Here is a 27,344-nt window from a genome sequence, read left to right on the forward strand (position 1 = left end):
TTAGAAAGTTAAAAATATTTGTATTATTTATTACTGATAAGTAGTTGCTGCGAGGATGCTTAATTTAATATTCTTTCATTGCATAATCACTTTTCTGTGCCTGGGATTTCTTCAATATAGTTCTAGGAATACTACGACAATTTCAGAGCCCTCTTTCTTATCTAGTTACAAGAGTAAAACATGTTTACTTCTGACAAAAATTATCAGTAGGGAAAACAGGAAACAATACGATATTTCATGAAATTTCTTGCTGCCTTCATTAACAATCTAAATGCCAAAGCGAAGAGCGTAACAAATGGTTACATGGCTTTATTTCAAAAGTTGTCACTTCCCATACTCATGCAAGTACTAGAAATAATAAGATTAAACATAGCAAACAAATATTTTGCCAATAGAATTTCCCTTAAACTGATATAGCTTGGCTAAATTCCTGAATAGTTAGGTTTACATCCGGTACTACAAGTTTGTAGAAACTTTTTCCCCAGATGAGTATCCTGTATTGTTCATTTGTTGCATGTGTGCCTAGACTAGCTTTGCTGACTAAAATAAATAAAAAATCTGGTGAAATAATAAGAGTTTAAAATATGTCCCATGTGAACTCTCTGGACGACACCTACATGTACAGTAAACGAAGACAGCTATATAGGAGACTCAGAACATATTTTACCAGTGACTCAGAGATGCATAGTAAAATTGGATATTACATATTTACTGCAGAGACTCATTGAATTCCAATTATGTGAAAATTGCAAATTTTTGCCATAACAGTATTTTTTTAAAACCAGCCTTTAAATGCCATTCTACTGTGGTTTTAAACAGTAATGCAGGGCTGGTGGACAGAAATAGGATTTTTTAAGCAACTATTGATTAGCAGCTGTTTCACTGCAGCACTTGTACAGGTGAATACAAACACCATGGTTTTAATAGGCTGATTTTATTAAGAGCTTGAATTCTTCCCTTACTCTTCTCTTTAACCTCTCACTCTCCTCTGGCTGTTTCCCCTTGCAATACAAGCATGCACTAGGCTCTCTCATAACAAACAAAATAAAAACACACCCTTGACTCCACTTGTCTCTGCAACTACCACCCCAACTCTCTTCTCCCTTTCATCTCTAAGATTATTGAATGCACTGTCTACAAGTTCTATGTGGAGTTCCTGTCCTGCAGTTCATTCCGAGACCCTCACATTCCAAATTTGACCCTTATCTGTTATTGAAACTACTCTCACCAAAGTCTCTAATGACCTCGTCCTAGTTAATGTTCAGAACCAGTACTTCAGCCTCATCCTTCTTGACCTGCCTTTGACACCACTGTAAATGATCTTTGTGAAATCACATCATCCCTTGGCTTCCATGACTGTCCTTTCCTGGTTCTCCTGCTCCCTCTGTAATCACTCCTTTTGTGTGTCCCATGGAGAATCCTTCTCAGGCACCCACCAGCTTTCTGCAGGGATTTCTTTGGTCCCCTTCTGTTCTCCCTATGCCTTTTCTTTGGGTAATCTCATCTGCAAACACAATTCAACTACCATCTCTATGCTGACGACTCACAGATCTACCTCTCTGCTCCAGATCTGTCTCCTGTCCAAACCAAAATGTTGGCCTGCCGAATATCTCCTTGTGTATATCAACTGTCAGCTCAAGCTCAACATGCCTAAAATAGTGCTCCTAATAGTTCTACTCCTCGCCCACCCACAGTCCTCCCTGCTACCTCCTTAATCACAGTGGACAACACCACCATCCTGCCTGTCTCCAAGGCCATTAACCTGGATGTCCTCTTCATCTTGCACCTGCCACTATTTCCTCACATCCAGGCTATATTTAAATCTTGTTGCTTCTTTCTGAGTACCTCTCTAAGATACAGCCTTTCATATGCATTCACATGTATCCTTTAATCTCTCAATCTCACGTCTCGATTACTGCAATATCCTTCTCTCTGGCCTTAATATATGCAATCTTGCCTTGCTCAGATCCATTCAGAATACTGCTGCAAAGATCATTTTCCTAGCCTGTCCCTTGGACAATGTCACCCCTCTGTTTGCATCCCTCCATTGGCTCCTCTTCTCTGGAAGTTATTTGTCTTCATTTTCAAGGACCATCACAGTCTAGCCCCATTCTATCTCTCATCTCTCATTCAGAACTGAAAGATCAGCTCCAACCTATGATTGGTCCATGATGCCAGCCATCATTGTCCACTTGTTAAATTTTCTAACAAGCACTGTCGTGCTTTTTCCCATGCTGTCCCTTATATTTGGGAGGATCTCCCCATAAATGTTCACAAAACTAACTCATTATCCACCAACAAACCCTTCTTTAAAGTCTCCTTTGCTCTGATGCCTAAAAAAAACCCGACAACAGTTAGGGTGCTGGTGTGCTGAGCCCACAGCCCATCATGCTAATGAATATTGTCTCATTGTTAACTTGTACTTCCCCATCAGTCTGTCTGTATCCATCTGTTGTATCTTGTCTTGTACTTAGACTATAAACTCTTTGGGGCAGGGACTGTGTTTTTTGTTCTATATTTGTAGAGTGCTTAGCACAATGGGGTCCTGGTACATGACTAGAACTCCTAATGCTACAGTAGTATAAATAAAGTCACTATATTTTACTTCTCAATGAAGCAGACCAATGGTCTTGAAACTGCATCACTCCTTTATTAATAAAAATTAACAATAATTAATAACCAACTATCACTGGTCAAAGTTCTGTACAAATATTAATTATGCCAGACAAATATTATTCCCTTTTTAGATATGAAGAAACAGATTAAAAATGTCAAATTCATCTGATTGATTGTGAACAGCTACCAAAAGCTTATCTACACACAGAAATTGTGCTGGTTTAAGTTAAATTATTTTAAAACCTGATTTAGTTAAATGGTGCAAACTTCTGTGTGGACAGTTATAGCAGTTTAAAACTCATTATATGGGTTTAGCTAGTGCCTGTAGATTTACAGGTCCAAGAAAGGGTTACAATCAATTTCAGTGTGTTCACACTCAGACTAGCACTGGTTTAACTGAACTGACTTAAAAATCTCACCTTTAGGCCTGGTCCACACTAACCCCCCACTTCGGACTAAGGTACGCAAATTCAGCTACGTTAATAATGTAGCTGAATTCGAAGTACCTTAGTCCGAACTTACCGCGGGTCCAGACGCGGCAGGCAGGCTCCCCCGTCGATGCCGCGTACTCCTCTCACATTCTTTCACGATTGGGGCAGCAACACTACAGGGTACTAGAAATCTAATTGCTACAGGACTTATGTCCACCCCAGGAGAAAGGTTACTGGAAATGGCAATAAGCAAAACTAAACCTGTCGGTTTCTGATTCCAAGGGCTATCCAAAGCATAGCCAATGTTTGGACTGTGGGCACTCTCTAGAACATGGGGCTCACAAGACGGTGACCAGGTCAGCAGGTGGATAAGGAAAACCGTGAAAGAAAGTGAACCTTGAGGTTACTATGATACTCTTGGAGACTGGTGGTTCTGTGGTCCAGCACAGGGTCACTTGTTATAATTGGCCTACGTTTTTCAGGGATAGTGGAGTACATTTGTCAGATGCAGGGGCTGACATTTAACTTAGGAATATGAGAGAATGAAATGGGCAGGAGTTCTGATACCAGGCATTATGGATAGACAGGGGCACGACCAAGCAAGTTGCTGGTACCAACCAATGGCAGGTTTTCTAGTGTGGTCAAAAGGATTAAAGAACAGTTCATAGAAATAAAAGACCTGGGATTTTGCTGATGGCCCTTGTGCCCATGGAATAGGGGAAGACAATGTGGCCTTCATGGACCATCTTTAGTACCTTCTCCCCCTCACTGGGGGAGGGGAAGGGAGTGATATTAGGATACAAAAGAGTGAGCCAAGTCCTAGGGGTAGGCTGAAGAAAGTCTACCCCAAGTTATGGGTGTATGGTAGAAGCCCCTCAGTGAACCATTTAAAATGCCTGACAGATGATTGTATGGATGACAGAGCAGGTGGTGCCTTCCCCTGCATAAAGAAGTTTAATAAAAGTGCAGCTTGCCCTGTATTTGTCCTCATTTGTTGCCATGTCTACGTCAGTATGGCTTGGCTGAGCTGAAGCTACTTTGTCAGGAAAGAGCTATAAGCAGTGAGAGTTTAATAGTTTTTCTGAACTGTGGGATGCCTTGAGAACCAGCATCAGCCTGGAATAAGGGGATAAGGCTCATTGAAAGAAGCCTTTTGCATTTTACCTTCTGAACTCTGGATGCAATCAGTCTTTTGCCTACATTTAGCTAAATCCCGGTATCCTCTAGCCCTCAGTTTGCCTGTTTTGTCACAATATTACAGATGAAATTGAAAATACCTTAAATTACAAGACTTAGGTTTAGTGAAAGGAGAGAGACCTGGCATTTTTCAGTTTCTCCAGGAACCTAAGATTATTTTAAATGTGCAGGTAGTGGCCCTCAGATTTGCTTTTCATGAAAACCCTAGGCTATATGTAACAGTGGGATAGTTCAGACAAGTGCCTCAACACCCTGAAGATTATTTTCAACAAAGCCTTGTGTTTTCTGATCAATAATAAAATATTTTCTGATCAACATCCCAAAGCAAAACTAAGAACATTCTGATTCAATATTTTGGTAGCCTTGCCCTTGCATATTCTTTGTTAGGTCATGCTCTACCATGTTACAGATGGAGCATCAGCTCATATTCTAAACTTAGTTTGGACACTATATTTAAGAAGAAAAATAAATGTGAGCTGTTCAGGCCACAGCTGGTATGCGGAAATCTAGGTCATAATCAAACATGCCATATACATTCATTCTATAAGCCTAAAGCCCAATTAACTAACAGCTTTACGGAGTTTGCTTTCCCTATCTATTTTTCAGTTAGTGATAAGTTAGGGTATGTCTACACTACACATCACTGGCGGCAGTGTGGCAGTACATACACGCTGCAGTTAAAAGTAAGTAGTGTCCACACGGCATTGTGTAGCTATACGTGGCAGTGAAAGGCTCTGTCTGTGGGAAAAGGCTGCCTCCCCCAACCAGAGCCTTTCTCCACTGCTGGAACCTTTCCCTGTGGCAGGGAAAGACTGTAGCAGTTCAGAGGCAGCAGGATACGTACTCTGCTTTAAAAAAAGAAAGGCTACATGTGGGGGAGGCACTGTTTGGGCATATGAAAATAAAACAAACTGGAACACTTTGGGATTTTTCTTTAACTACATTACAGTATGTAATTTTAAAAATAATCAAGTTTCTACTCAAGTTCAATCTTCCAAAATCTTTACTGATATTTAAGTCTAAGATTTTCCTTTCAGAAAACAAAATTTCTGCCATCTCTCATGAAAGCCTATTTTGCCCAACCCATATTTCATCATTTTCTGTATCCACTAAAATCAAAGTGTATCCGAAATTTTTAAAAGTTGTGGAATTTACAAGGATTTGAAACTTTTCAAGAGATCCAGTTATCTTTGAGCTTGGGGATAAGAATGAGCTATCCAGTGATTTTCTTCAATTCTATTTTTTTTTTAAAGCCAGGGGGAATGTTGATGTGGGGGTTATGGTGCAAGAGGACAAGATGATGGAAAGTATGATCTTCTAGAAGGCAACACCATACACGCTGGTTCTACGGGCACCAGGAGCAACCTCTCTCTAGCAGGTTTAGAGGACACTTGATCACATGGGCTATAAGTACCTACTCTGGGAGAACACATTTGATTTTAGGTAGTTTTTTTAGGGCCTGTTCCACTGAAGAGAATGGGAGTCTTTCAGTGGCTAGACACTGACACTATCAACATTCTGATTAGAAACAGGAAGCAACTAACAGTGGGGATAGTCAACAATTGGCATAGTTTACTGAGGTAATAAGCTGAATGATCATTACTTGGAGACTTTACATAGAAATTGGATGGCTTTCTAAAAAATATGTTCTAGTTAATCAGAAGTATTTGGCCTCAAAAGTGTTTACTTACATGGCGGGGGGGGGGGGGGAAGAGAGAATAAATCCCTTCCACTGCAGGAATTATGGGTCGAGCTCTATAGTTTATGTTATCCAGGGAATCAGACTATAATGATGATTGTAGCCTTAAATTCTATGAAATTCTCTGGCTTCATTAGCTGCAGTGGATAAGCTCCAAGGATCACAGTGACACTACCCCTGGAGCTTGCTCCCTAAGAAAGGGGTGCCACAGTACAGATGGATTCTGCTTTTATGTTAACACATTCTCAGGCTTTGTTATTTTCCACCAGATTCCATTTTAATTGCCGGGGGTGATGGGGTATGAAATACATAGTACACTCTTCCTTTCCCCAAGGAGGTCTCCTCACTCCATTGAAAGCTATCTGCAGAGTGTAGGAACAGCAGCTGGGAGGAGTGCTGCAGAGATGGTTGACTCCCACCTCTTTCCATGACAATCAGCCATTGCCTGCTTCTACACTCTCAATTAAACCAATTTAAAGCCAATGAACGTTTGATTAGAATCAAACCCATTTGATTAGAAAAAAGCCTTAGCTAAATGGACTTGTAAGCAGGGCCGCCTCCAGGGTTTTTGCCGCCCCAAGTGGCGCAAAAAAAAAAAAAAAAAAAAGCAGCCGCGATGCGATCTGCGGCAGCAATTCGGCGGGAGGTCCTTCGCTCCGAGAGGGAGTGAGGGACCGTCCGCCAAATTGCCGCTGAATAGCTGGACGTGCCGCCCCTCTCCGGAGTGACTGCCCCAAGCACCTGCTTGGCAAGCTGGAGCCTGGAGCTGGCCCTGCTTGTATGTCCTTAAAGTACCCTATGAGCCAACTTCCTTGTGCTGCTCTGATGATTCAAAGCCGCTAGAAAACTGAGGAATTCCCCATCTTTGGTCCTGCGCCAAATGCAGGTTGGCTGAACGACAGAATCTGTCCCTTAATTTCAAAATTTGATCAAAATAGATTGTTACTTCTGCTAGAATTTATGTCCCATGCTTTAACATCAAACTGATTTTTGCAAATAAATGATCAACTCCTGAATATGAGGTTTTATAATGGAAAAGCTGTCAAATCCTTAATTCCTGTACCTGAATGGTGGCACTATGATACTATCATTACTTTGCAACTGAAGTGTATGTTTGGCACTGGGAAATTACTACTTTTCAAAAACTTAGGTAATGATTCAGATGTGATGATTATTCGTCCTGTAGCTGTTTTTAAAGTGGAATCTATTTCCTGCATTTTTATCTCCTACTGTATATTTCTGCTAATGCTGTCTTCTACATAGTGCTCATGCCTCTTTTGTGCTTGTTGCCCAAAACCATTCATGCATTTTGAGTTTTACTGCTCTAAGCTAATAATAATGCAGTACAGGAAAAAGATTCGGTGTGTCCCCAGGGAGGTGTCCTGTGCAGCGATGTTACATTCACCTTACACAGAAAGAGTGCTCCCAAAATTACACATTTCATCTGGTTCTGTTTATATGATGATTTTACAAGTTACACGTCTCTTTACATGTCTCTAAAATCAAACCCATCAATTGTCCCAGTTCCCGGAACTTGTGCTGTTCCTTCCCTAACTTAGTTTTGGATACTAACATTCCAGGTACTGGTCCATGAAGACTTCAGTCTTGTACTAATGTTACCGAAATATTGGGTTTATTTAGCTGAGAGCTAATAACAGCCAGACAGGGATAAGGAAGAGTTGCTTTATTTTGCAGAAGAAAGGAGAGCCTTGCATTTTGGTACAAAGACTTTGTTTTATATATATTTTATAGATTTTTTTATATATATTTAGATTAAGGTTTTTGCAGTGTTAACACTTGATTGGTGGTTGTTAGACCCGTGCTTTTGCTATTTGGTTAGTGAAAACCGATTTGGGACCAGCTTTAACTACCTTAAGGCCTTGAAAGGAAAACAGTTGAAACATTCAGGCTACTGTGTTTTTAAGGAGTTTGCTTTTTTTTAATGGCCGCTGGCTGACATAACGACTGCTTTATTAAGGGGGGTTATTAGTAACTTTTACAGTTTTTTTGGGGGGCCTGACAAATTTAAAAATTGTCAGGCCTGTTATGCAATTTGCGATTAAGCTGGAGGGACAGATACTGGGTTTTTTTATGGACAGCAGAATTATTGATTACAGCATTACATAGGCATTTGGCACATTGTATTATTGTTTAAATAATACATAGAAAAAAAAGAAAGAAAAGAATTTCCAAGGTCTGAAAGGAGGTTTTTAAAACTAAAGATGTGATTAAGAGATACAGCATGGAAAACAGTAGCAGCATTTTTAATGGCTTGTAAATTTTGCTTAATTAAGCTAAAATAATTAATATAGAAACAATATTGTTTTTTGATGCGAGCATAAGCTTTTTTTAATTTAGCATTTATAGCATTTAATACACATTTATTTTGCAAAGCTATTTTTGCTATTTTATTAATTTTTTGTTTTAATTTTTGGAAAGCGTTTATTGAGGCATTGGCTATTTTTTTTAGTTTTGCAGAAATATTTACTCCTGCTTTTTTTAGCTTGGCTACCCCTAACCCAGGAATGAGCACAAGAACAAAGGAGTAAAACCCCGTTTGCCTGACTACTAGGGGATTGTTGGCGCGTTTTGCTTGAGTCCTTATAAAGGCGGGGGGTGGGGGGGACATGAAAAACTTATGGGCATAGCTGCTTAGGATTTGGCTGGAATCCAATGTGTTGTTTATTTGGACATTTGGTAACACCCGGGCCACACCACACCGACCTTGCCAACCTGAAGGGAGAGCTTTGTAGACATTGTGGCCACAAATAAAATACAAGCCAGGGGTCTTTAAATAGAGGGTAAGGGTATTACCCGCAATTTGATGGCACTAGGTTACCCATTTATTTTAGTGCCCAGAGTTATTTACTAGACGGTTTTGGCACTTTTAATGGGAAACATTTAAGTTTTTTAGGGCATGGGTATTGTTTAAAATGGCCCTACAATACGTAACCCCAAATATGTTAGCTGTAAAACTTGCAAGTGATCCCATGGACTCCGGGCATTCAGATATCCTTTTAAGGGATGTGTGGGGCAACAGAATGCCAGAGTAAATATTTATATAATATATATGTGTTTTATTTATGGGGCTTAATGGGAGGAATGAGGGAAACCATTGCCTTTGATAACAAATGCAGAGTCCCATTACCCCTGCACCCAGAACCCACAAATGAGCCCCTGTGCATCCAGATCCCCAATGAGCTGCCTGCACACAGACTGCCCCACACAGAACCTCAGGTTGCCAACTCTCCAAGATTGTCCTGGAGTCTCCAGGAATTAAAGACTGATCTTTAATCATAGATTATGTCATGTGATGAAATCTCCAAGAATTTGTCCAACCAAAGTTGGCAACCTTAAGAGAACCCTCTCACCCCACACCTGGATCCCCCGCCACCCACACTAAGCTCCTCCTGGGTTACCTACCTACCTATCCCTGCTGTACCTGGAACTTAGGACCGGACCCAGGGTGTTTCTGGGTCAGGCCCAGCCCTTGTGCTGTGTCAGAGTCGTGTGCAGCCTTACTGCTGAGTCCCTGTTCCAGGGGAGATCTAAAGGGTGATCTTCCACCTCCGTGCAGCCAGTAGCCTGTGCTCCCCACTGCCATGCTGGAGCCTCCACATTGATTTTTTGACAAATGAAATTGGCAGAATTTTAAAATATTGTTCGCAGAAATTTAATTTTTATTTTTATTTTTATTTTTTTTTGGTGCAGAATTCCCTCAGGAGTAATATAGCAATCTGAGGTGAAAACTCAATTCCTTATCTGTTAAAAGTCACAAGTTTCTAGATTTAGGATCAGCCATACTTGCATCCCACACAATGCTATTTTAAGCAAATAGATACATTTCAACATTAATTTCTAAAAAAATGAGCTTGTAAATATTGGAGAATGGATATTTTGAGTTAATCACAAAACAATGAAAAAGGTCAAAGTGGTGATATTTGCTAAACAGTTCTATTTCCACATTCTTGTGTCAAAAATTGCTGGAAGAGCAAGACATATACAAAACTAAACATCTCATGATCATGAGATATAAAAACATTCAGTATTCTAACTGCTTTACTAACAAAGGAAATAGCATTCCCTTCAAATTCTTCCCACTCCCACCCCTTGCTCTGTCAATCTGGTTTCATAACAAATATTATTATAAAAAGACTGTCTTTGAGAATGGTTATGATCCTTCCTAGCTTCTTTAATTAAACTGACAGGGATAATAAGAATGGCAACTGGGGTTAGATAAATTCCATGTAGAACATTATTACAGAGAAAAATAACAGGCAGCTATTGACAAGTCACTACTGGATGAATGACTTGGTCACTCTCCATAACTTAATCAATTAAAAAAAAAAAAACTGGACATTTTAGCTTACAACATCTTAACCCTAGCTGCATTGTTCAAAATCAAATTGAAGGAAGAGTCTCTGACACATCAACTAATTACTGATTAATCCTGGGTTTATACATATGATTTGATCATGATTTCGTTTTCCAAGAGTGTAAGAAAAATGCCATGTTTCATTATGCTTGATTGCAAAATGGGAGAGATAAGTGTGAAATTATTTTTAATGGAATCCACTTGCTCATCTTGCAGGAAGCACTTACCCATGATTATATGTGCACTTTGACAAGACTGAAGTTTCTACCTTGATTGTCACTCACTGCCTAATTAATTCTAAGACAATGAATGTCTCTCAATAAGATTAGGGTTATTATTTTTTATGTGGCATGATGACATTTTGATCCGTGTTTCAGAAAAAAATGTGTGGTGTTCTACTTACCTAAAATCTTGCCAAGTACAAGGGATTTGATTGCATTGAATTCTGTACCTGAAGACAGAACGAATTGCATCCTTTCATTCTGGTTAATCTGCAAAATTGTTCAGTGAGAAACAGAAGTAACATAATGGAAGAGAATTCAGTTGGGATGTGTAGGTAGGGGAGAGGATGAGAGAAAGTGAAAGAGAAAGAGGAGAAAATAACAACTTGTCATTCGTACTATAAAGGTTAGGATAGCAATACTAAAAAATGAATCAACCATTAAAAGGCAGATAATTTTATAAACAACAAGGTATAACTTCTTCAGAACCCTATGATTGTGGCTGAGATACATTTAAGCATCCCCATCCTAGTATACAATTCTCCTTTATCTAAACCATTTAGATAAAGCCTTTGTATTCATCTATAGGCAGAATATAATTGGTAAGCCCAGTGAAGAGATGCAAAAGGCTTTTAAAAAATAAAATAAAAGCTCTCACTTATCTCAAAATGAAACTTTAAACATGAAACAATTAAATCTTATGCAGTGAATGCTGTGCTCCCAGAGCTACTACAGAAATTGCTTGCCTTGAAATGCTGGTGAGAGTGCATAACTGCATCATCCAGTTCTTATCCAAATATATTATTTGATTTGTATCGTTCAGAATCATCAATATTTATTTTACAATAGGCCCTTTTTCCAATGCCAGTTTCTACAAATATGAATTGTGTTAGCTAATCTTCCAATTTTCCTAGAAATCATGAATCAAAATAGATACAAACACATTTTCCTAGCAAGTTTTCCCCTAGTCCTAAAGCAAGTGCTGAACAATAGCTGTTGAAGAAAATAAGGGCTTTGGGTACTCATCTTTGAAAACCAGACCAAATACTTTGTTTTAAATTATTGTTAAATTGCTATAGTGCACTAGTACTGCTCTCTTGTACCCTCATTAAAATAAACAAAACCATTGACAACTTTTATCTGTTGGGGTAATTAGTAGAGTGTTACACATTCACACAATCTAGGTTGAACTAGAAAATATTTCATTGCCTACTGAAATGAAATGAGAAGGTGGATGTGACCTTTTAAAACAGACAAGGTGAATGTCAAAGGGATCTTTTAGCCTAGACTCTCACTTTTAAAGCAAGAATCTGCTGTGTTTTGCTTTATTTCCTTGAGGTATTAAAATACAATTTATGTTGGGGGTACTCCTTTTATTTAATTTATTTATTTCATTTTGCTTTGGGTCTTGTTCCATTTGATGACAACCCACTTTTTCGCTTAACTGCATTACCTCTACATAGAGCATTTCCTCCTCCCTGTTAATCTTGACATGATGAAGCAGCCCGTCAGCCATGCTTTTGAAATTGATGCTAAAGACATCCGGATCTTGATGGCTATCTAGCTTGTACCTGATCTGTAAACTTCCTGAAGGGATGGAGTAAGATATTTTAGTTTCAGAATTAAAGTATGTACAAAATAGCTAGCGTAGATCATATATACAATACTTCCTCTTTTGAGACATACATAATATGAAAAGTTGTACAAATGTCCGATTAACTTAAAGGAACAGCTTAAATAACAGACACAAATGGAAACATGAAACAAATGAATGAAAGAAATAGAAACAATGACTGGAAACCATGGTTGGTCTGGATTACAAAATTAAGATATGCCAGTGTACAGCAAATTTCCACTATGTAGCCTGATAGAAGAGTTAATGTTGCAGTTCATAGTAACAGTGGTGCCCCAAATATAAGCCACAATACAGCGGAGGGCAAACTACAGCCTGCGGGATGGATCCGGCCCATCAGGGCTTTCAATCAGGCACATGGGATTGCCAGCCCCGTGGCACAGCGGGGCTAAGGCAGTCTCCCTGCCTGTCCTGGCCCTGCACCACTCCTGGAAGTGGCCGGCACCACGTTCCTGCAGCCCCTGGGGTAGTGGATGGGGGGGGAGCAGAGGGATCCATACAATTTCCCCACCCAGATGTGGCTGTCAGGCCAAAATGCTTGCCCACCCCTGCCATAATATCTAGCACTGTTTCTGAACTAATAACTGTTTTACAACCTCTAAAACTCATAGTGATTGATCATTTGGTAGGACTGGGAATAAAATCATGATATTCTCCTACACTGTGATAAGTGTAATAGCTCTGTTCCTGTTTATTAAATGTTCTGAGCACAGTGGCCACACCAGTTCATGGTTTTAAGAAGTGACAGAACTTAGGATCTTATGCTTCAGAACACAGACCTACACATCATTTGAGCTGGAGAACCTCTATTAGCTGTAGACATAGGGCTTTTTATCCAACAGAAAGCAATACAAGTCCCAAGCACCTGAGCAGGCCTAATTTATCTGTTCACTGAAGGGCAGTGGTATAACATTAGCCAATGTATTGTGTAAGGCAGACAAAACACTTAGAATCAGGAAAACTAGAGCAAAGATTTAAAAACAAGGATACTGGACAAAATTAACTGCTGGCCTAAATGGGCACAGATCCATTGATTTCAACTAACTTGTGTCCATTTTGGCTAAAAGTGTATTTGGCCAACTGTATTAGCTTGCAAAAATGCTTTGGGTCTAGCATGATATAATATGAAATTAAGATAAATAAACTGTAATATTGTTTATCATAAAACTACATGTTTGTCATTTCTGGGCTTTGGAAGAATGTTCTAGTAAACATCTATCAAGCCTAACCAGATAGTTTATTTCAAAATAAGCAAAGAATTTAATTTAGGATATTTTTATATATTACCAAAGGCATTAATCAAACAAATACTTATTTCCTACATGGATTAAACAAATATTGTAGGAAGAAATCATTTTAATCAGGTATTGCTGCAATAATTTTTCGTGTGGAAAGCATTTATTTTTTGGCCTTGCTGAAAAATAAATCTTGCACCTAAAGAAAGTGACAATGGAACAAACATGCTTTGGTTGGGATTTGGGTCAGAAGAAATTCAGAGTTGTTACGATAGCTCTGAAATTCAATCATAATTTTGTTCATTCGGTTTTGTTGTTGTTGTTGAACACTCACCATTTTTGGCAAGAATAACTGAGAGATACTCCTGGTAGAAGGAGCTCACATAAAACAGTAAGCTTGGAGTCCGTGTTGTCCGAAAGGTAAATGAGATTACCTCCCTGATCAGAGTCATGTCAGCGTAGAAAGAAGAAGCATGAGAACTGGAATTTTTAGCTAAGGTGTAATATTCTTGAAAATTGTACACCACTGAGGTGCCAGCTCCAAAATAGGCAGAAATCTCTGAAACGACATGTAATTTAGTTTTGTTAACATCCTGCAACCAAATATTAAGGTTTTTCTTTTTTTACAGAAAGGATTTTTAAAATATTCATAGCTACTATGATTAAACTGGAAAAGAAATATCAGTAACACTGTTGATCAGCATGGTAGATAAGAATATGGGCCATCATTGCCCTCTCTGCAACCAATCCACACACGGAGGGGACCCTCTACACACACATTTCCCCTTCCTTGTGAAAGTGTGTGTGTTCAACCACTTCTGCTGTACTATCCTGCCCTCCTTCAGACCCTGTGTAGGGTGCTCTCTGATTTAGGATTTTATGTTGCAGGAGGGGGCAGAGTGGATAGGATGGGGCACAGAATGTCCCCCTTCAATCTCTGTAGAAATTATCTGGTACAGATAACACAGATTAGAGCTATCTTCTCTTTTCCACATAGCCCTCAGACCTTGGAGACATTTTGGAAAGTACCATGACGCATAGGAGCAAAGTGACCTGGTCCATGGTACTTTTGATATAGTCTGGAGATGAAGAAAGCCTATTAATGTAGGTTATCCAGGGCTTCCAGCTGCAGCACAGAATTAGTCCCTACGGTATATAGGCTAATGTTACCTTGTCTAGTTTAAAACTTCTCGATCAGTGAGGTTTCAAATCCTAAACAGGATAAAGAGCCTTATCTTGCGAACCTAACTACTGCTGTGTATTTCCAGGGACTTTGTGGGACTGGATCTCAGATGTCTTTCTTTGTCATAAATATTTAAAAGTTCATATTTCCTTCTACAGTTTATTATTTCTCCGGTCTAAGAACCTAATAATAGTTTGGTGCCATATTTTGGGAAGTTATTTAAAAAATAAAAATAAATGAAACATCAGGTGAAATAATGCAATAGGAATTTCAGGTTTACAAATCTTACTATTAAGAAATAAATTTACCATGTATTAAAGGTTTTATGTAAAAGCAGATAATTTCTCAAAAAGGGGTTTTATCCACTCCCTTTGCAGTATATACAACTCCCTTACTGCAAGGTGTGTTTGTGAGGATGTATTGGCTCCCAAATAACAGAAGTGGCAGGAACACAAGGAGCTCCATTTCTGCTTCTTTGGCCTGACCATGAGTGTGATCACTGATAATGATGGGAGTTGAGGTCACTCAGCACTTTGCAGGAGACACTCAACACCTTGTGGGAACAGGCCCTTCATTTTTAGCTGCCTAACAGGTTTATTAAAAAATAACAGAAGTATTATTTGGATTATTTTATTACTGAAAACTCAAATCTGTGGCCTTCTAATTGACCATCAGTGCACACAATGAATGGAAAATGTTAACAATTGTGGGCCCATTCATATTCCCTGGATCTACATGCAGTGGGAACCATTTAGCTCTCTCCTTCAGGAAAATAACATAATTAGATCTTCCCCTTCTCCCCACCCATAATTAACTCCTCTTCTGAAATTTGGATTTGGAAGACAGAAATTAAGTAGTTTGTTGACTGACCTTAACAATACAAAATACATTCCTTAACAACAATCTTATAAAAGGAAACCAGAAACACTGAAAAATGTGACGGCATCTTTTAACATACAACTTCCCCCGCCCACCTAGAATAAAATGCCCACATGCCCTAGTTTCGTCATTTACCAAGATTAACTGGCTAAACTATTTAGACTTCCTTTTGAAGTTCTCTGGTTCATTATCTGGAAGGTGCAGACAAACAGTTTTCTAAGTCCTCTTCACATTAGCAAAAGGCATTACCACAGCTAGCAGTTGTAATTTTTGATTCAAATAGCAGAGATGCATCAAGCAGGGAAGGTTACTGATGCTCTTAAGTAATGTGAGTATCAGCTTTAAAAAGTACATACTGAATATAATCTTTGGAGACCCATAACAGGATTTAAGTGAACTATTCACTGGCTCTGCAGAAATATAGCTGAAAGCATATTTTTCTACATTAAATAAAGGTGAAGTAAAAAGACATTTTTGCAAATAGAAGTTTGAAGTGTATAGACACATCTCTTCAGATAGTGGCGTAGAGCTTGCTCCAGATTGTATGAGTTGGAATAGTTTGCAAGGATTATCATTTTGAATTATTCATAATGACAGAAGAGATCATTTTATAATCAATTCTCAGTAGTTACATGCTTCCACATGTGACAGATTTGCTATTTATGCTTGCCTTTCTTACAGAATGGCCCGGTGTAAGCAGAGAACGCGCAGTCACAAGAGAATCCATTGTATTTCTCTCTACATTTTCCTCCATTGTGACACAGGTTACCGTAGCTGCTACAATGTCCAGGACAACCTGGTTCAACTCCTGGAGTTATTTTTGCTCTCTCTTCCAGGTCCAGGGCTATTCCATTTAACTGCAAAGAACGAATACATCCCAGAAATCCTTTCTGCCTGGATGCTGTTCCACCTGAAATAAATCCATATGAGCTTTTAAAATTAAAAAGAATGGATGTGTAAGAGCCTCTGTTTTACAGCCCAAACATTCCATTATGGTCTATTCATGTGCAAATATTTATAAGTAACTCTGAATGTATATCTTGGTTTTTGTTTTTGTCAAGTAATTACAACAAATTCTTGAAGCTTTTTATCAAAGGAAAAGATTTCACAGAACAAAAGATACCAAGCAAAGGTACGTTGTATTAATTCACAGAAGAGGAATATATGGGCATTAGATTTAAAAAAAACAACAACAATAACAACAATCTACAACACCTCTATGTGAGGACAGAGAGTCCACTGGTTAGGGCCCCAGCTGGGGAGCTGGCAGATCCAAATTGGATTCTCTGCTCTGTTGCAGACTTCCTGTGTGATTTTGAACAAGTCACTTAGCTTCTCAGTGCCTCGGTTCCCCAACTATAAAATAGGGGGAGTACTGCCTTACCTTGCAAAGGTGTTGTGGGTATGAATACATAAAAGACGGTGAGGTCCTCAGGTGTGGGGGTCATATACACACTATAGATAGATAATTTACTCTTCTCTTCTTTAGATTTCTCTGTGTTCTGACTTTTCTGTTTGTCTTTAAGACTGTAAACTCTTTGGAGCAGAGGTGATCTTTATGTGGAGCACTGAACAGATTATATGGTGCAAAGAGCCATAAAGGCAGAGAATCTGGCCCCTGAGGATTTCCTCTAGTATAAAGGGCATGCTAAGGTGCTTTCCCTGGCAAAAGGAGGCTAGAGTGCCTCTGGCTATTCCTGGCTGACAGAATGAGCTCTTTGGGGCTACAGACATCCAGGTCAAAGTAAGGGTAGTTCTGAGGCTGCTCTAACTTGTGCTAGGAGCTGAAGTGGTTCCCAACCAGCCCCAGAATAGGAAAGGTACAAAAGTGCCTAAAACAGCTTCTCCCTCTACAGCCCAGATAGTACAGTGAGAGGAGCTAGGTTACATCCATGACTTGGGCTTTCAGTTTATTTTCCATTATCATGACAGTCTTACTTTCTTGCTAATAAGCTTTTTAAGTGGAATATAACCACTATTTTAATGCCCAATACTGTATTTTTTTCCATATATGTAAATACCATTGACTTTAGTGGGCTTATCAAGCAAGGAGCACTATTAGAACTCAGCCCTTTGTTTCTGTCAGTGGATCTATCTAAATATTTAGTTACTGCAAGCCTTCACTCAGCAGTCTTTTATATCAACATAAATATTCAGTTGTCACTGCTGCCAGGATTTTAACAGATACATACAGTCTTTAACATTCTCAGCTAGAGCTGAAAAAAGAGAGAGAGATGAAAAAGAAAACCCTAAGAGAAACCTGACTACTGTGGTTTTAGTCCTTTGATCTTACTTACAAATCTTTCTTTGTGGTCTCATATTTGATTTCCATTGTTTCTGTATGGTATGTCTCCTGACAGCTAAAATCTTATTCACTATGGTATTCAGAGAGATGAGGCAATCTACAATCCCCGTGAGAACAATACTTGCCCATTGTTAATAATTGCTGGTCTTACATGCATCTAGAATTAGCTTCCTTTAAAAAGCAAAGACAGCAAGTACCATACAAGTCCAATATTGTCTGCAATTCTTATGTATTTCCAAATTTATTTTTAGTTAAAATCCTATATCCAATTTTTCTCAAAAGTCTTTTTTTTCTTCTTTTTTTTATGATTCTAAGAACATATTTACTTCCTCCTTTGAAGAATTTTGGAGCTTTAGTGGAAAAGGTTGATTTTAAGTGTTCATAAAGCAGAATGGGAGAGATGTGGGTTTTAGCTAATGAATTACTTATAACAAGAGCTGGTGTTAATTATTATTAATTATTTTTACAAAGTTATTAGGGTTTTTTAGAAATTTGGAGGAAAACTTTAGTTGAAATTTCGTCAGCAACCCTAATCAATACATATGAGAAACAAATACAAACAAAGGCCTTAAGTATGAATTAAACTTTATAGTATCCTGAAAGATATCTGTTACCTATACACTGGTTTTATGACTTTCTAATGTTATATACTATAATAATGTATCAAATATTTTTGTGAAACATTAATTTGAATGCTTGTTATTTATATACCATCCAAAGTGTATGTACTTTACAAACAAATAAAGGATAATGTTTCTACTCTGAGATTACAATTTTAATACACAAGAAGATGACTCATAGTTAATTATGGCAGTTATTATGCAAATAAGTTGATACATTAATAAGGATTGACTCCGCTAATGCCATTCTTAAACCACTGATGTCCACTGTTAACTAGATGTTTTCACTAGCCTATACAGGCTCAAAAAGTAATGACAGATTGTACAGATAATAAAAATAGACAAATAAAAAGTCTGGTTATCCCTCCCCAAAGAAAAATGTCATTTGACTTAACAGAAAATAATAATAAAAAAATCAACCTGATCATATGAATAAGCTGGGAGTTGTTGAAAAGATACAGTATCCTACAGACTGAATTAACTGTAAAACAAAATAAATTACAGATTCACATTGATACATATGATTTAATTAAAGCCACAAAACATAGACATTAGCTAAAGGCAATTAACGAGTGTCAACAAAATTTTCTGAAGCACAAACATTCACTGTATCAGATGTGGGGAAAACATTTGGGCAAGTAAAGTTAGTTTCGTCAAGCTCTAATAAACCATTTGTATTGCATCAAACTTTTACTATACCGTTTGGATATTATAAATTTAAGCAAATGCCACTTTGTACGACTTCTGCTCTGAAGAGTAATTGCAAAAATCTTTTAGGGATTGCAAGGTACTGCAGTTTCCTGTCTTGGGAGGAAGGCAGGGAGGGATAGCTCAGTGGTTTGAGCACTGGCCTGCTAAATCCAGGATTGTGAGTTCAAACCTTGAGGGGGCCACCTAGGGAGCTGGGGCAAAATCAGTACTTGGTCCTGCTAGTGAAGGCAGGGGGCTGGACTCAATGACCTTTCAAGGTCCCTTCCAGTTCTATGAGATATGTTTCCATTTGACCCAAGGATCTAAAATGAAAGGAACTAGCAAATTTTTCATATAATAATAATTAAGACATCTTACCCTGTAACTAAAAAAAAAATGTAAATGCTGTTATAACAGAAGTTATCCATATGTTAGACCTAATTTGAAGAAAGCAATCCAGGCTGCTTATTCAGATAAAAATAAAACCATTTTTGACCTGCTTACCTCACAATATGAGATGGGTCTAAAGACATTTATGCAGGTGAGAAACTATTTGGCTAAATGAATTACAAATCTCTCACTCAAAGCCCATAAGTGAATTGCTGAACAGTGACATTGACTGGCATTGGGAATAAAGGCATAAACAGGTATTGAAACAGTGAAAAATACTGGTCACCAATCTACCAATTTTACAGTGGCATGAGTTATCAGGGATGCATTATCAGTATGTGCCTCTTCTGGAGGACAAAATTAATGCCTTACAAGGAAGAGTTTCATTTGTATCAAGTAACAAACAATTCAGAAAAGAAGTTGCACTTCTTAAGTTCCTCCATGAACTTTTCTCATTCTTTTATGAATCCAGTTATATTTTTTGCTCTTCACAACAACCCCTGGCAATGCGTTCCACAGGTTGACTCTGTGTTGTGTGAAGAACATGTTTGTTTTAACCCAGCTGCCTATTGATTTCATTGGGTGACCTCTAGTTCTTGTGTTATGTAAAGGGATAAATAACACTTTGCTATTCATTTTCTCCACCCTATTCATGATTTTATAGACCTCTATCATATTCTCGCATAGTCATCTCTTTTCTAAAATGAACAGTCTTTAATCTCTCCTCGTATGGAAGCTGTTCCATTCTCCTAACCATTTTTGTTGCCCTAGTCTGCATCTTTTCCAATTCCAATATACCTTTTTTGAGACTCGGTGACCAGAACGGCAAGCAGTACTCAAGGTGTGAGAATACAAAGGATTCATATAGTGTCATTATGATATTTTCTATTTTATTATCTATCCCTTTCCAAATGGTTCTTAACATTCCGTTACCTTTTTGACTGCTGCTCTGCATTGAGTGGATGTTTTCAGAGAACTATTCACAATAACTCCAAGATCTCCTTTTTTTGAGTGGTAACAGCGAATTTAGACACCATCATTTTGTATGCATATTTGGGATTATTTTTTTTTCCAATATGTAGTACTTTGCACCTATTAACATTGAATTTCATCTGCCATTTTGTCACCTAGAGAGAACGTGGGTGAGGTAGTATCTTGTTACTTAGAGTATGTTTTTAGGTGTATCTGCCTCTCATACACCCTCTCTCGACTCCCTCAAAAACTCCCTATTTGATGCTCCTTTTTACTAGCTCCTCTGGTTGCTTAGGATCTGGCTTTTTAAATCCCCGTTCTCCCTGAGTTAGCCCCAAACTTTTGTCAAGGGACAAGGGATCAAAGGATAGCAGGATAGAGCCTCGTTAGTAAGCTCTCAACCTAGCTTAGCACACTCCTGCCACAGTCCAGATCTAGTGCTGTCACATTATAGAGGGCACTCACCCCACCCCCACAACAGGTACCTTTGGGAGTCTTCCCTATCTCTTACCCACACAGTTCCTGAGCCAGTGCCACAAGGAATCAAGTTCTCATCAGACTCCCCTGCCATCCACACAATCCGTGTGTACTAAACCCCAGTTTCTCCTTAATAAAACCACTCCTTTAATATCTTTCACCTGGCTCACAACCCTGATCCCCTGTGGTTTAATTGTCAACTCCTCCCCAGTATGTAATAAACAAACAAATGAACAAGTTAACATTCTAATGTGAACCTCGCAATGCCTCTTGACTTACATGTGTCTGTCTTCAGAACTACATTTTTCAAGGCATTATATGAGTCTTACATTATCAACAATCAACATATAAATAATACTGTGTATTTTTGTGTGGATGTTACTAATATTTATTGAACATGTATCACTTATATCACTTAATTTCACTTATATAGTATTTCTACGTTCAAAGAGACTCATAAACATAAATTTAAATTTGTTAGCAGCAATTCTTCCATATATTAAGTAGAAGATGGCCAATACTAGGATCTTTCAGTCAAAATCCCTTCCCCAAAGTATGGTCATTTAAATAAAGATCTGAACTGCTACTGGTTTTGCAAGACCAAATCACAACATCCCCAGCTGATTTGCAAATTAATTAACCTCAGCATAAGTAATTTATTAAAAGTGCTAGTTAAAAGGCAGGTGACCACATCCTGCAGTTGTTACTCAGGCAAGAGTTCAATTAGATTCAATGTGAATTTTGCCTGAGGAAGAACTACAGGCTCAAGCCTTGAATTTGTAAGTGGACTTTGAAAATATTGTATTTCTCCCACTTTTGTATTAAGGTCTTCATCACACCATATTAATCATATTTAAAAGCCACTGGTTCCTACCATTCTTCTACCCTCACATGCAGACAATAAGGAAAGAAAGAGTCACCCACCTACAAATAGCTGACTGTTGAGCTGCAAACGGATATGTCCATCAGACGGTGCAGTGAGAGTCCTTTGGGGAAGCTGATCCACTTGTAGCAATGCTTCTTTGATGTTTCTTTCAGCCTTCACATAGTGCCACTGGTTGTCATTTAAGGGAGTGGGTGATTGCATTGTTACTTCAAAAGGTCCATTTCCCACATCAAATGAAAATGTCACTTCAGATGGAGCTAGAAGCAATACATAAGAAACACATAAGTTAGCTCTCACACATAAGCAAGTTTAGAATCTTGGTCATAAAAAGAAATTCATTAAATGTTAGAAAGGGTTATTTCCTCAAAAGACTTGTCCTATTATTCTCTTCTTCTAGTTATGATGGGATGGTAAAATTATTTGTCTCATGGACAAATGACTTCCACAGCAATAGGGAGCTATTCTGGCCTCAAAAAAGTCCACTCTTCAGACCATTAGCTATTGAGAGCAATAGTTTGTTTAAAGCATGAATACTGAAGTTATGTCCTCAAAGCAAGTATACTAGTTGGGAAACAGTGACTGTGCTAGTTTCTTTAGTTTTAATGTGAATAAAAATCATTTCCTGCCAACATGCTAATTGGCTGTCATTGATACCTTTACATTTTAGTTACCAATACCCAGAGCCAGCTCTAGAGTTTTGGCCACCCCAAGCAGCCAAACAAACAAACAAACAAAAAAAAAGCCATGATTGCGATCGTGATCTGCGGCGGCAATTCGGCAGGAGGTCCTTTACTCCGAGCAGGAGTGAGGAACCATCCGCTGAATTGCCGCCAAACAGCTGGACGTGCCACACCTCTCCAAAGTGGCCGCCCTAAGCACCTGCTTGGTAAGCTGGTGCCTGGAGCCAGCCCTGCCAGTACCATTGATTTTTTTCCCCAAAAAACAAGTTACACCCTCAGTAGGCTAAAATCTATTTTCTGATAAGCTGATGAAACTCCCACTGGCATTAAAAGACAGATTTTTGGCTCACAGAGCACAGAAAAGTACTAGTAATGGAAAGTACTAGTCTATTCTAACTAACAGCTGGTAAAGTGTCCAAAGTTTACTTCTTATCTTTGGGCTATAACATACTTTTCTGCACAGTCTTAATTCCAAAAAGTAACTCCCATGATTCTTGTCTTGAACTGAAATGCTTGAGTTAAACACAGCAAGATTCTGACTTTGTTCCCAGGAGTACTTAACTCCTTATGACTTCCTTTTTACAGACATTGGAACTACAAAAAGGGGCGTAGTTTGGACTAAGGGGATAATTTTATGCCAAAAAAATAGCTATGTCAGTTCCTGATATACCAAAGTGTAAATTCCTAGTATACTGCTCTCTGTAAACACCATTACCGGACACCTTTCATGAGCATAACTTATGTTAATATCGACCTTTGGTAGGGTAACTCCCTCTGCAGTCCCATGAGATGCATAGTCAATAGAAACTGGATGGCCACATGTATCTACTCACGTAAGCTTCCACTGCAAACCTAGGCACCAATGAATGATAGTAAGCTAGAGTTTCTGCTTACATAAATCAATGTAATTCCACTGAAGTACATGAGCTACACCAATTTATATTCTCTGCCTATCTGGACTATTATGTGAATTTGGGACAGCCCCTAGAAGGTTATGGTTCCATAAACAATTACAGTTATTTTGACAGCTAGAGATATATATAGTGGTTCTTTTAATATGCTGCTTTAAGAGAAACTACTAATTTTGTTCAAGCCAACACTTTGGTATGTCAAAAAAGGTTACTTTTAGCATGACTAAGATCAGAAATAGAATATAAATTAACATTAGAACTGGTAAGAAAATTTTAAGATTTTCTGTGAAAAGATTTGTTTTCTTTTAAGCTTTTCTCAAAGCCCACAAATGTGTGTGTGTGTGGAGATAGATAGATAGATAGATCTCCACAGACACACACAGAATTTATAGTAATAAAATCAAATTAAAACTAGTAATCCCTAATCAAACAATTGCCAACCATTTATATTACTGGGGATTTGATTAAAGGACTAAAGACCTAGACCAGAATCTAAGACAATGAAAAGGTTCCTACTGACATCCATGGGGTCTGATTTGGGTTCTAGGGGGAAAGCAATGATATTAAGGGCTAGTCTACACTGGCAATGCTAAAGGATGCCACAGTAGTGCTTTAACGGGCCTTGTGTGGTCATGGCACAGCTCTCACAGCGCCTTAAAACCCCCACCTAAATGAGGGGCATAGCTACTAGCGCTGGTGCACTGTCTACAGTAGCGCTATACAGAACTGAAACTTGCTGCACTCAGAGGGATGTTTTTCACACCCCGAGACAGAAAGTTGCAGCGCTGTAAATTGCCAGTGTAGAAAAGCCTTTAGAGCTGGGCAAAGGGAAACTGAGAAACTTCAAACACTATTTAAAACAAAACACTAGAGGTTTTTAAACTCTTTAGGATGTAGATGGGATCAAGGTATCAGAATTTTTCACTTTTTAAAATACCTTTAGATCCACTTTGACCAACTTTGCATGGACTTACACCTCATACATGGAATCCCATTGAAATCTCTGGGGTTGCATATAATGTTAATCGGCACAAAATTTGGCTTCTGTTGAGTACCTTGCATGGAGCAAAACAAACAGCGGAGTTAAAAAAAAAAAGAGCTACCATAGTGTCTGCCTTGTACTTAAAAGGAGCCAAATCCTGAAATCAATGTCTAAGCAGAACTCCACTTTGAAGTTAATGGCAAGTTCTGCTTAAAAATGGTATATGGCACAAGAAGACAGGTGTTTCAAGACTGTTTCATATTAAAATGATTGTGAAGGTAAATCCCTTCCACAGCGACTATCTTATCAGACCTCTCAGAATGAAAGGAATGCAGACACTCAACAGTCACAGTTAATCAATCTCTGCTGTTAACAAACACGACCCTGTCAGAATAGTATAGACCAAAACTCAAAGAAAGAGACTCCCTTATTTTTCCTCCAAGAACCAATTCTGTGACCAAAGGAGCAATAAGATCGAGCAATCTTGTCCTCAATGCAAACACAGAACTCTGTCAGATGTACAAGCAACCCTGATTAACTAGGTTTTTTACAACATGGAACTGGTCTGCTTACTGGCAGGGGCTGATTAGGGTTTTGTGGGGCTCCTGGGGCAGAGCAAGTGGGGGTCCCTCCCCACCCGTTCTGCCTGCAGTCCACTCTGCCCCATCCCCCAGAGCTCCTGATGGGGAAATGGGGTCAGGGCACAGGGGCTTGCCCTGCTCTGTCCACCCCATGCTTCAGCCAAGGAGCAAGGTCATGGCATGGGGGCTTGCCTCGCTCTACCTGCCTGGCGCTCCAGCCGGTGAGCGGAGTCGTGGCACGGGGTGTGGCTGGAGCACCAGGCAGGCAGAGTGGGGCAAGCCCCCATGCGCTGACCCTCTCCCTGGCTGGAGCACCGGACAGACAGGGGGAGCGACGCAAGCCCCTGCACTCTGACCCCACACCTCAGTAGGAGCACTGGGAGGGCAGAGCAGGTTGGGGGCACAGGCCCCAATTGGCCAGGGCCCCTGGGCACAGGCCTCATTGGGCCAATGGCTAATCAGCCACTGCTTACTGGGTGTATGTGATGATTGTGGCAGAATTGAAGAAATATTGTTTTTTTTAATCCTGCAAAATAGTGGCATTATTATTGTTGTTATTATTTTAAATAAAAAGCCACTCTGTGTCAAAACTGGTCCAGTTCAGCATTGATCTTCCACTACTAACATTCTTCCCTCTGGCTTCACTAGTCACAAGTCATTATATGAATAATATGGACGTATACCAAACTCAGTATGTGTGAGGGAGAGTTATGAAGATTGTGATGGGTGGGGGTAGGCATGAAATAGGTGTGTATGAATATAAGTATTTATAACAAGAGATAAAGAGTCTTATGATCTCCAGCTGAATTGTATAGATTCTGTGTGCGAAGGGGTGGCTGAATTTCTCCTATTTAGGCTGTGTCTACACTGGCAAGTGAAAGACAGAACTTTTGTCATTCAGAGCTGTTAAAAAAGCACACGCCCCAAAAGACAAAAGTTTTGTTGATGACAAGGGCTGGTGTGAACAGTGCTTTGTTGGCAGGAGAGGTAATGCTAACACCACTCCTTGGGGGTGGAAGTTTTTTGTCAGCAGGACAGCTCTCTCCTGCCGACAAACAGCGGCTACTCTGCGCGCCTTTTAGCGGCACGTCTGTAGTGGCACAGCTGTGTCGCTAAAAGCTGTGTAGTGTAGACATAGCCTTAGTATTCATCCAAATGCTTTCCTATATAGATGTGTAACTTCTACCTCATTATACCATTTGTTCTGAAGTATCAGCATCTTGAGCTTGGAACATCAACATACCACAAGAATGTCATTATTGCTTCTGAGGTTCTGCTCTGAAATGCTTAAGAAGAGCATTTTATTGAAGTTTTCTGTATTTCATGGCTTTCTAGGCTATTACATCATTGTACTTTATACCAAATCACACCGTTCTAACTAGGGTGACCAGATCACCCAAGTCAAATATCGGGAACAGCCGCTGCTGCAGCTCCCACTGCCATGGGGGAAGGAAACGGCCAATGGCCAAGCTCGGCGGCTGCGGCTCTGATGCCCGGGCCCAAACCCCCCGAGCCCGGGCCTGCTGCGGGTACCTAGCAGCGCATGCTGCGCCCAGCCCCTGGCCAGTCGCGTCTTGGCTGCTGCCCAGCTGGTGCTATCCCGCGGTGGCCCTGGAGTGGGGGCAGCAGGCCCCAGCCCCCTCATCCCGCTCGGGTCCCACAGGGGAACGAACGGGCCTGGGCTGCCGATGCCTCTGCCCCGGGGCCGCCGCGGGATTGCACCAGCTGGGCAGCTGCCCAGATGCGACTGGCCAGGGGCTGGGCGCAGCGTCCACGCTGCTGGGTCCACGCAGCAGGCCTGGGCTTGGGTGCCAGAGCCACAGCTGCAGAGCTTGGCCATCGGCTGCTTCCTCTCCCCGCAGCAGTGGGATCTGCAGCAGCGGCTGCTCCCGAGTCCTGCTGCCCGGGGGGGAGAACGGCCGCCGCCTGGCCCCGCGGGCTGCCCCCCTACTCTCCCTACCACCCGACTGAGTCCTGCCTGCACTGGGGCCAGGCCGGACTCTCACTCACCCCGGCCCCGTGCTTTCCCTGCATCTCCAGGGCCTCTCTCCAGCGCTTGTGGAGGGAGGAGGAATAGTGAGCCTGAGGAAGAGGCGGGGATTTGGGGAGGGAGCCAATGGATGGAGGGGGGGTGAAGTCAGGGCAGGGGGGGGTGGGCGCGAGCACTTCTGGGCTCCAGAGCATTTCCTTGTTTGTCCAGTGTCCCGAACGCACATCAGTCAGGACGCGGGACAAGGAAATATCGGGACAGTCCCGATAAAATCGGGACATCTGGTCACCCTAGTTCTAACCGAATACAATTCAATGATACTGTTGCCTAATATGGAAAAATATTAGGGGAAAATAGGTTCTCTCTCATTTGAATTCAGCATTACAAAGTG

At 40.0% G+C, this 27,344-nt stretch overlaps 1 protein-coding gene across 2 annotated transcripts in view; it reads right to left on the minus strand.

Moving 5' to 3' along the window:
- The window catches only part of CNTNAP4 (contactin associated protein family member 4), a 325,511-nt gene that overhangs the window by 13,726 nt on the left and 284,441 nt on the right, over positions 1-27,344 (minus strand). For both annotated transcript variants that reach the window (XM_054032729.1, XM_054032728.1), the window contains 5 exons: positions 21,848-22,066; positions 16,140-16,379; positions 13,742-13,966; positions 11,993-12,126; positions 10,722-10,809 (listed from right to left, as the gene is read on the minus strand). In XM_054032729.1, the coding sequence (XP_053888704.1) occupies positions 10,722-10,809; positions 11,993-12,126; positions 13,742-13,966; positions 16,140-16,379; positions 21,848-22,066 (906 nt within the window). The remainder of the gene's footprint in view (positions 1-10,721; positions 10,810-11,992; positions 12,127-13,741; positions 13,967-16,139; positions 16,380-21,847; positions 22,067-27,344) is intronic.

The sequence above is a fragment of the Malaclemys terrapin genome, chromosome 6 (genome assembly GCF_027887155.1).
Source record: "Malaclemys terrapin pileata isolate rMalTer1 chromosome 6, rMalTer1.hap1, whole genome shotgun sequence".
Classification (NCBI taxonomy): Eukaryota; Metazoa; Chordata; order Testudines; family Emydidae; genus Malaclemys; species Malaclemys terrapin.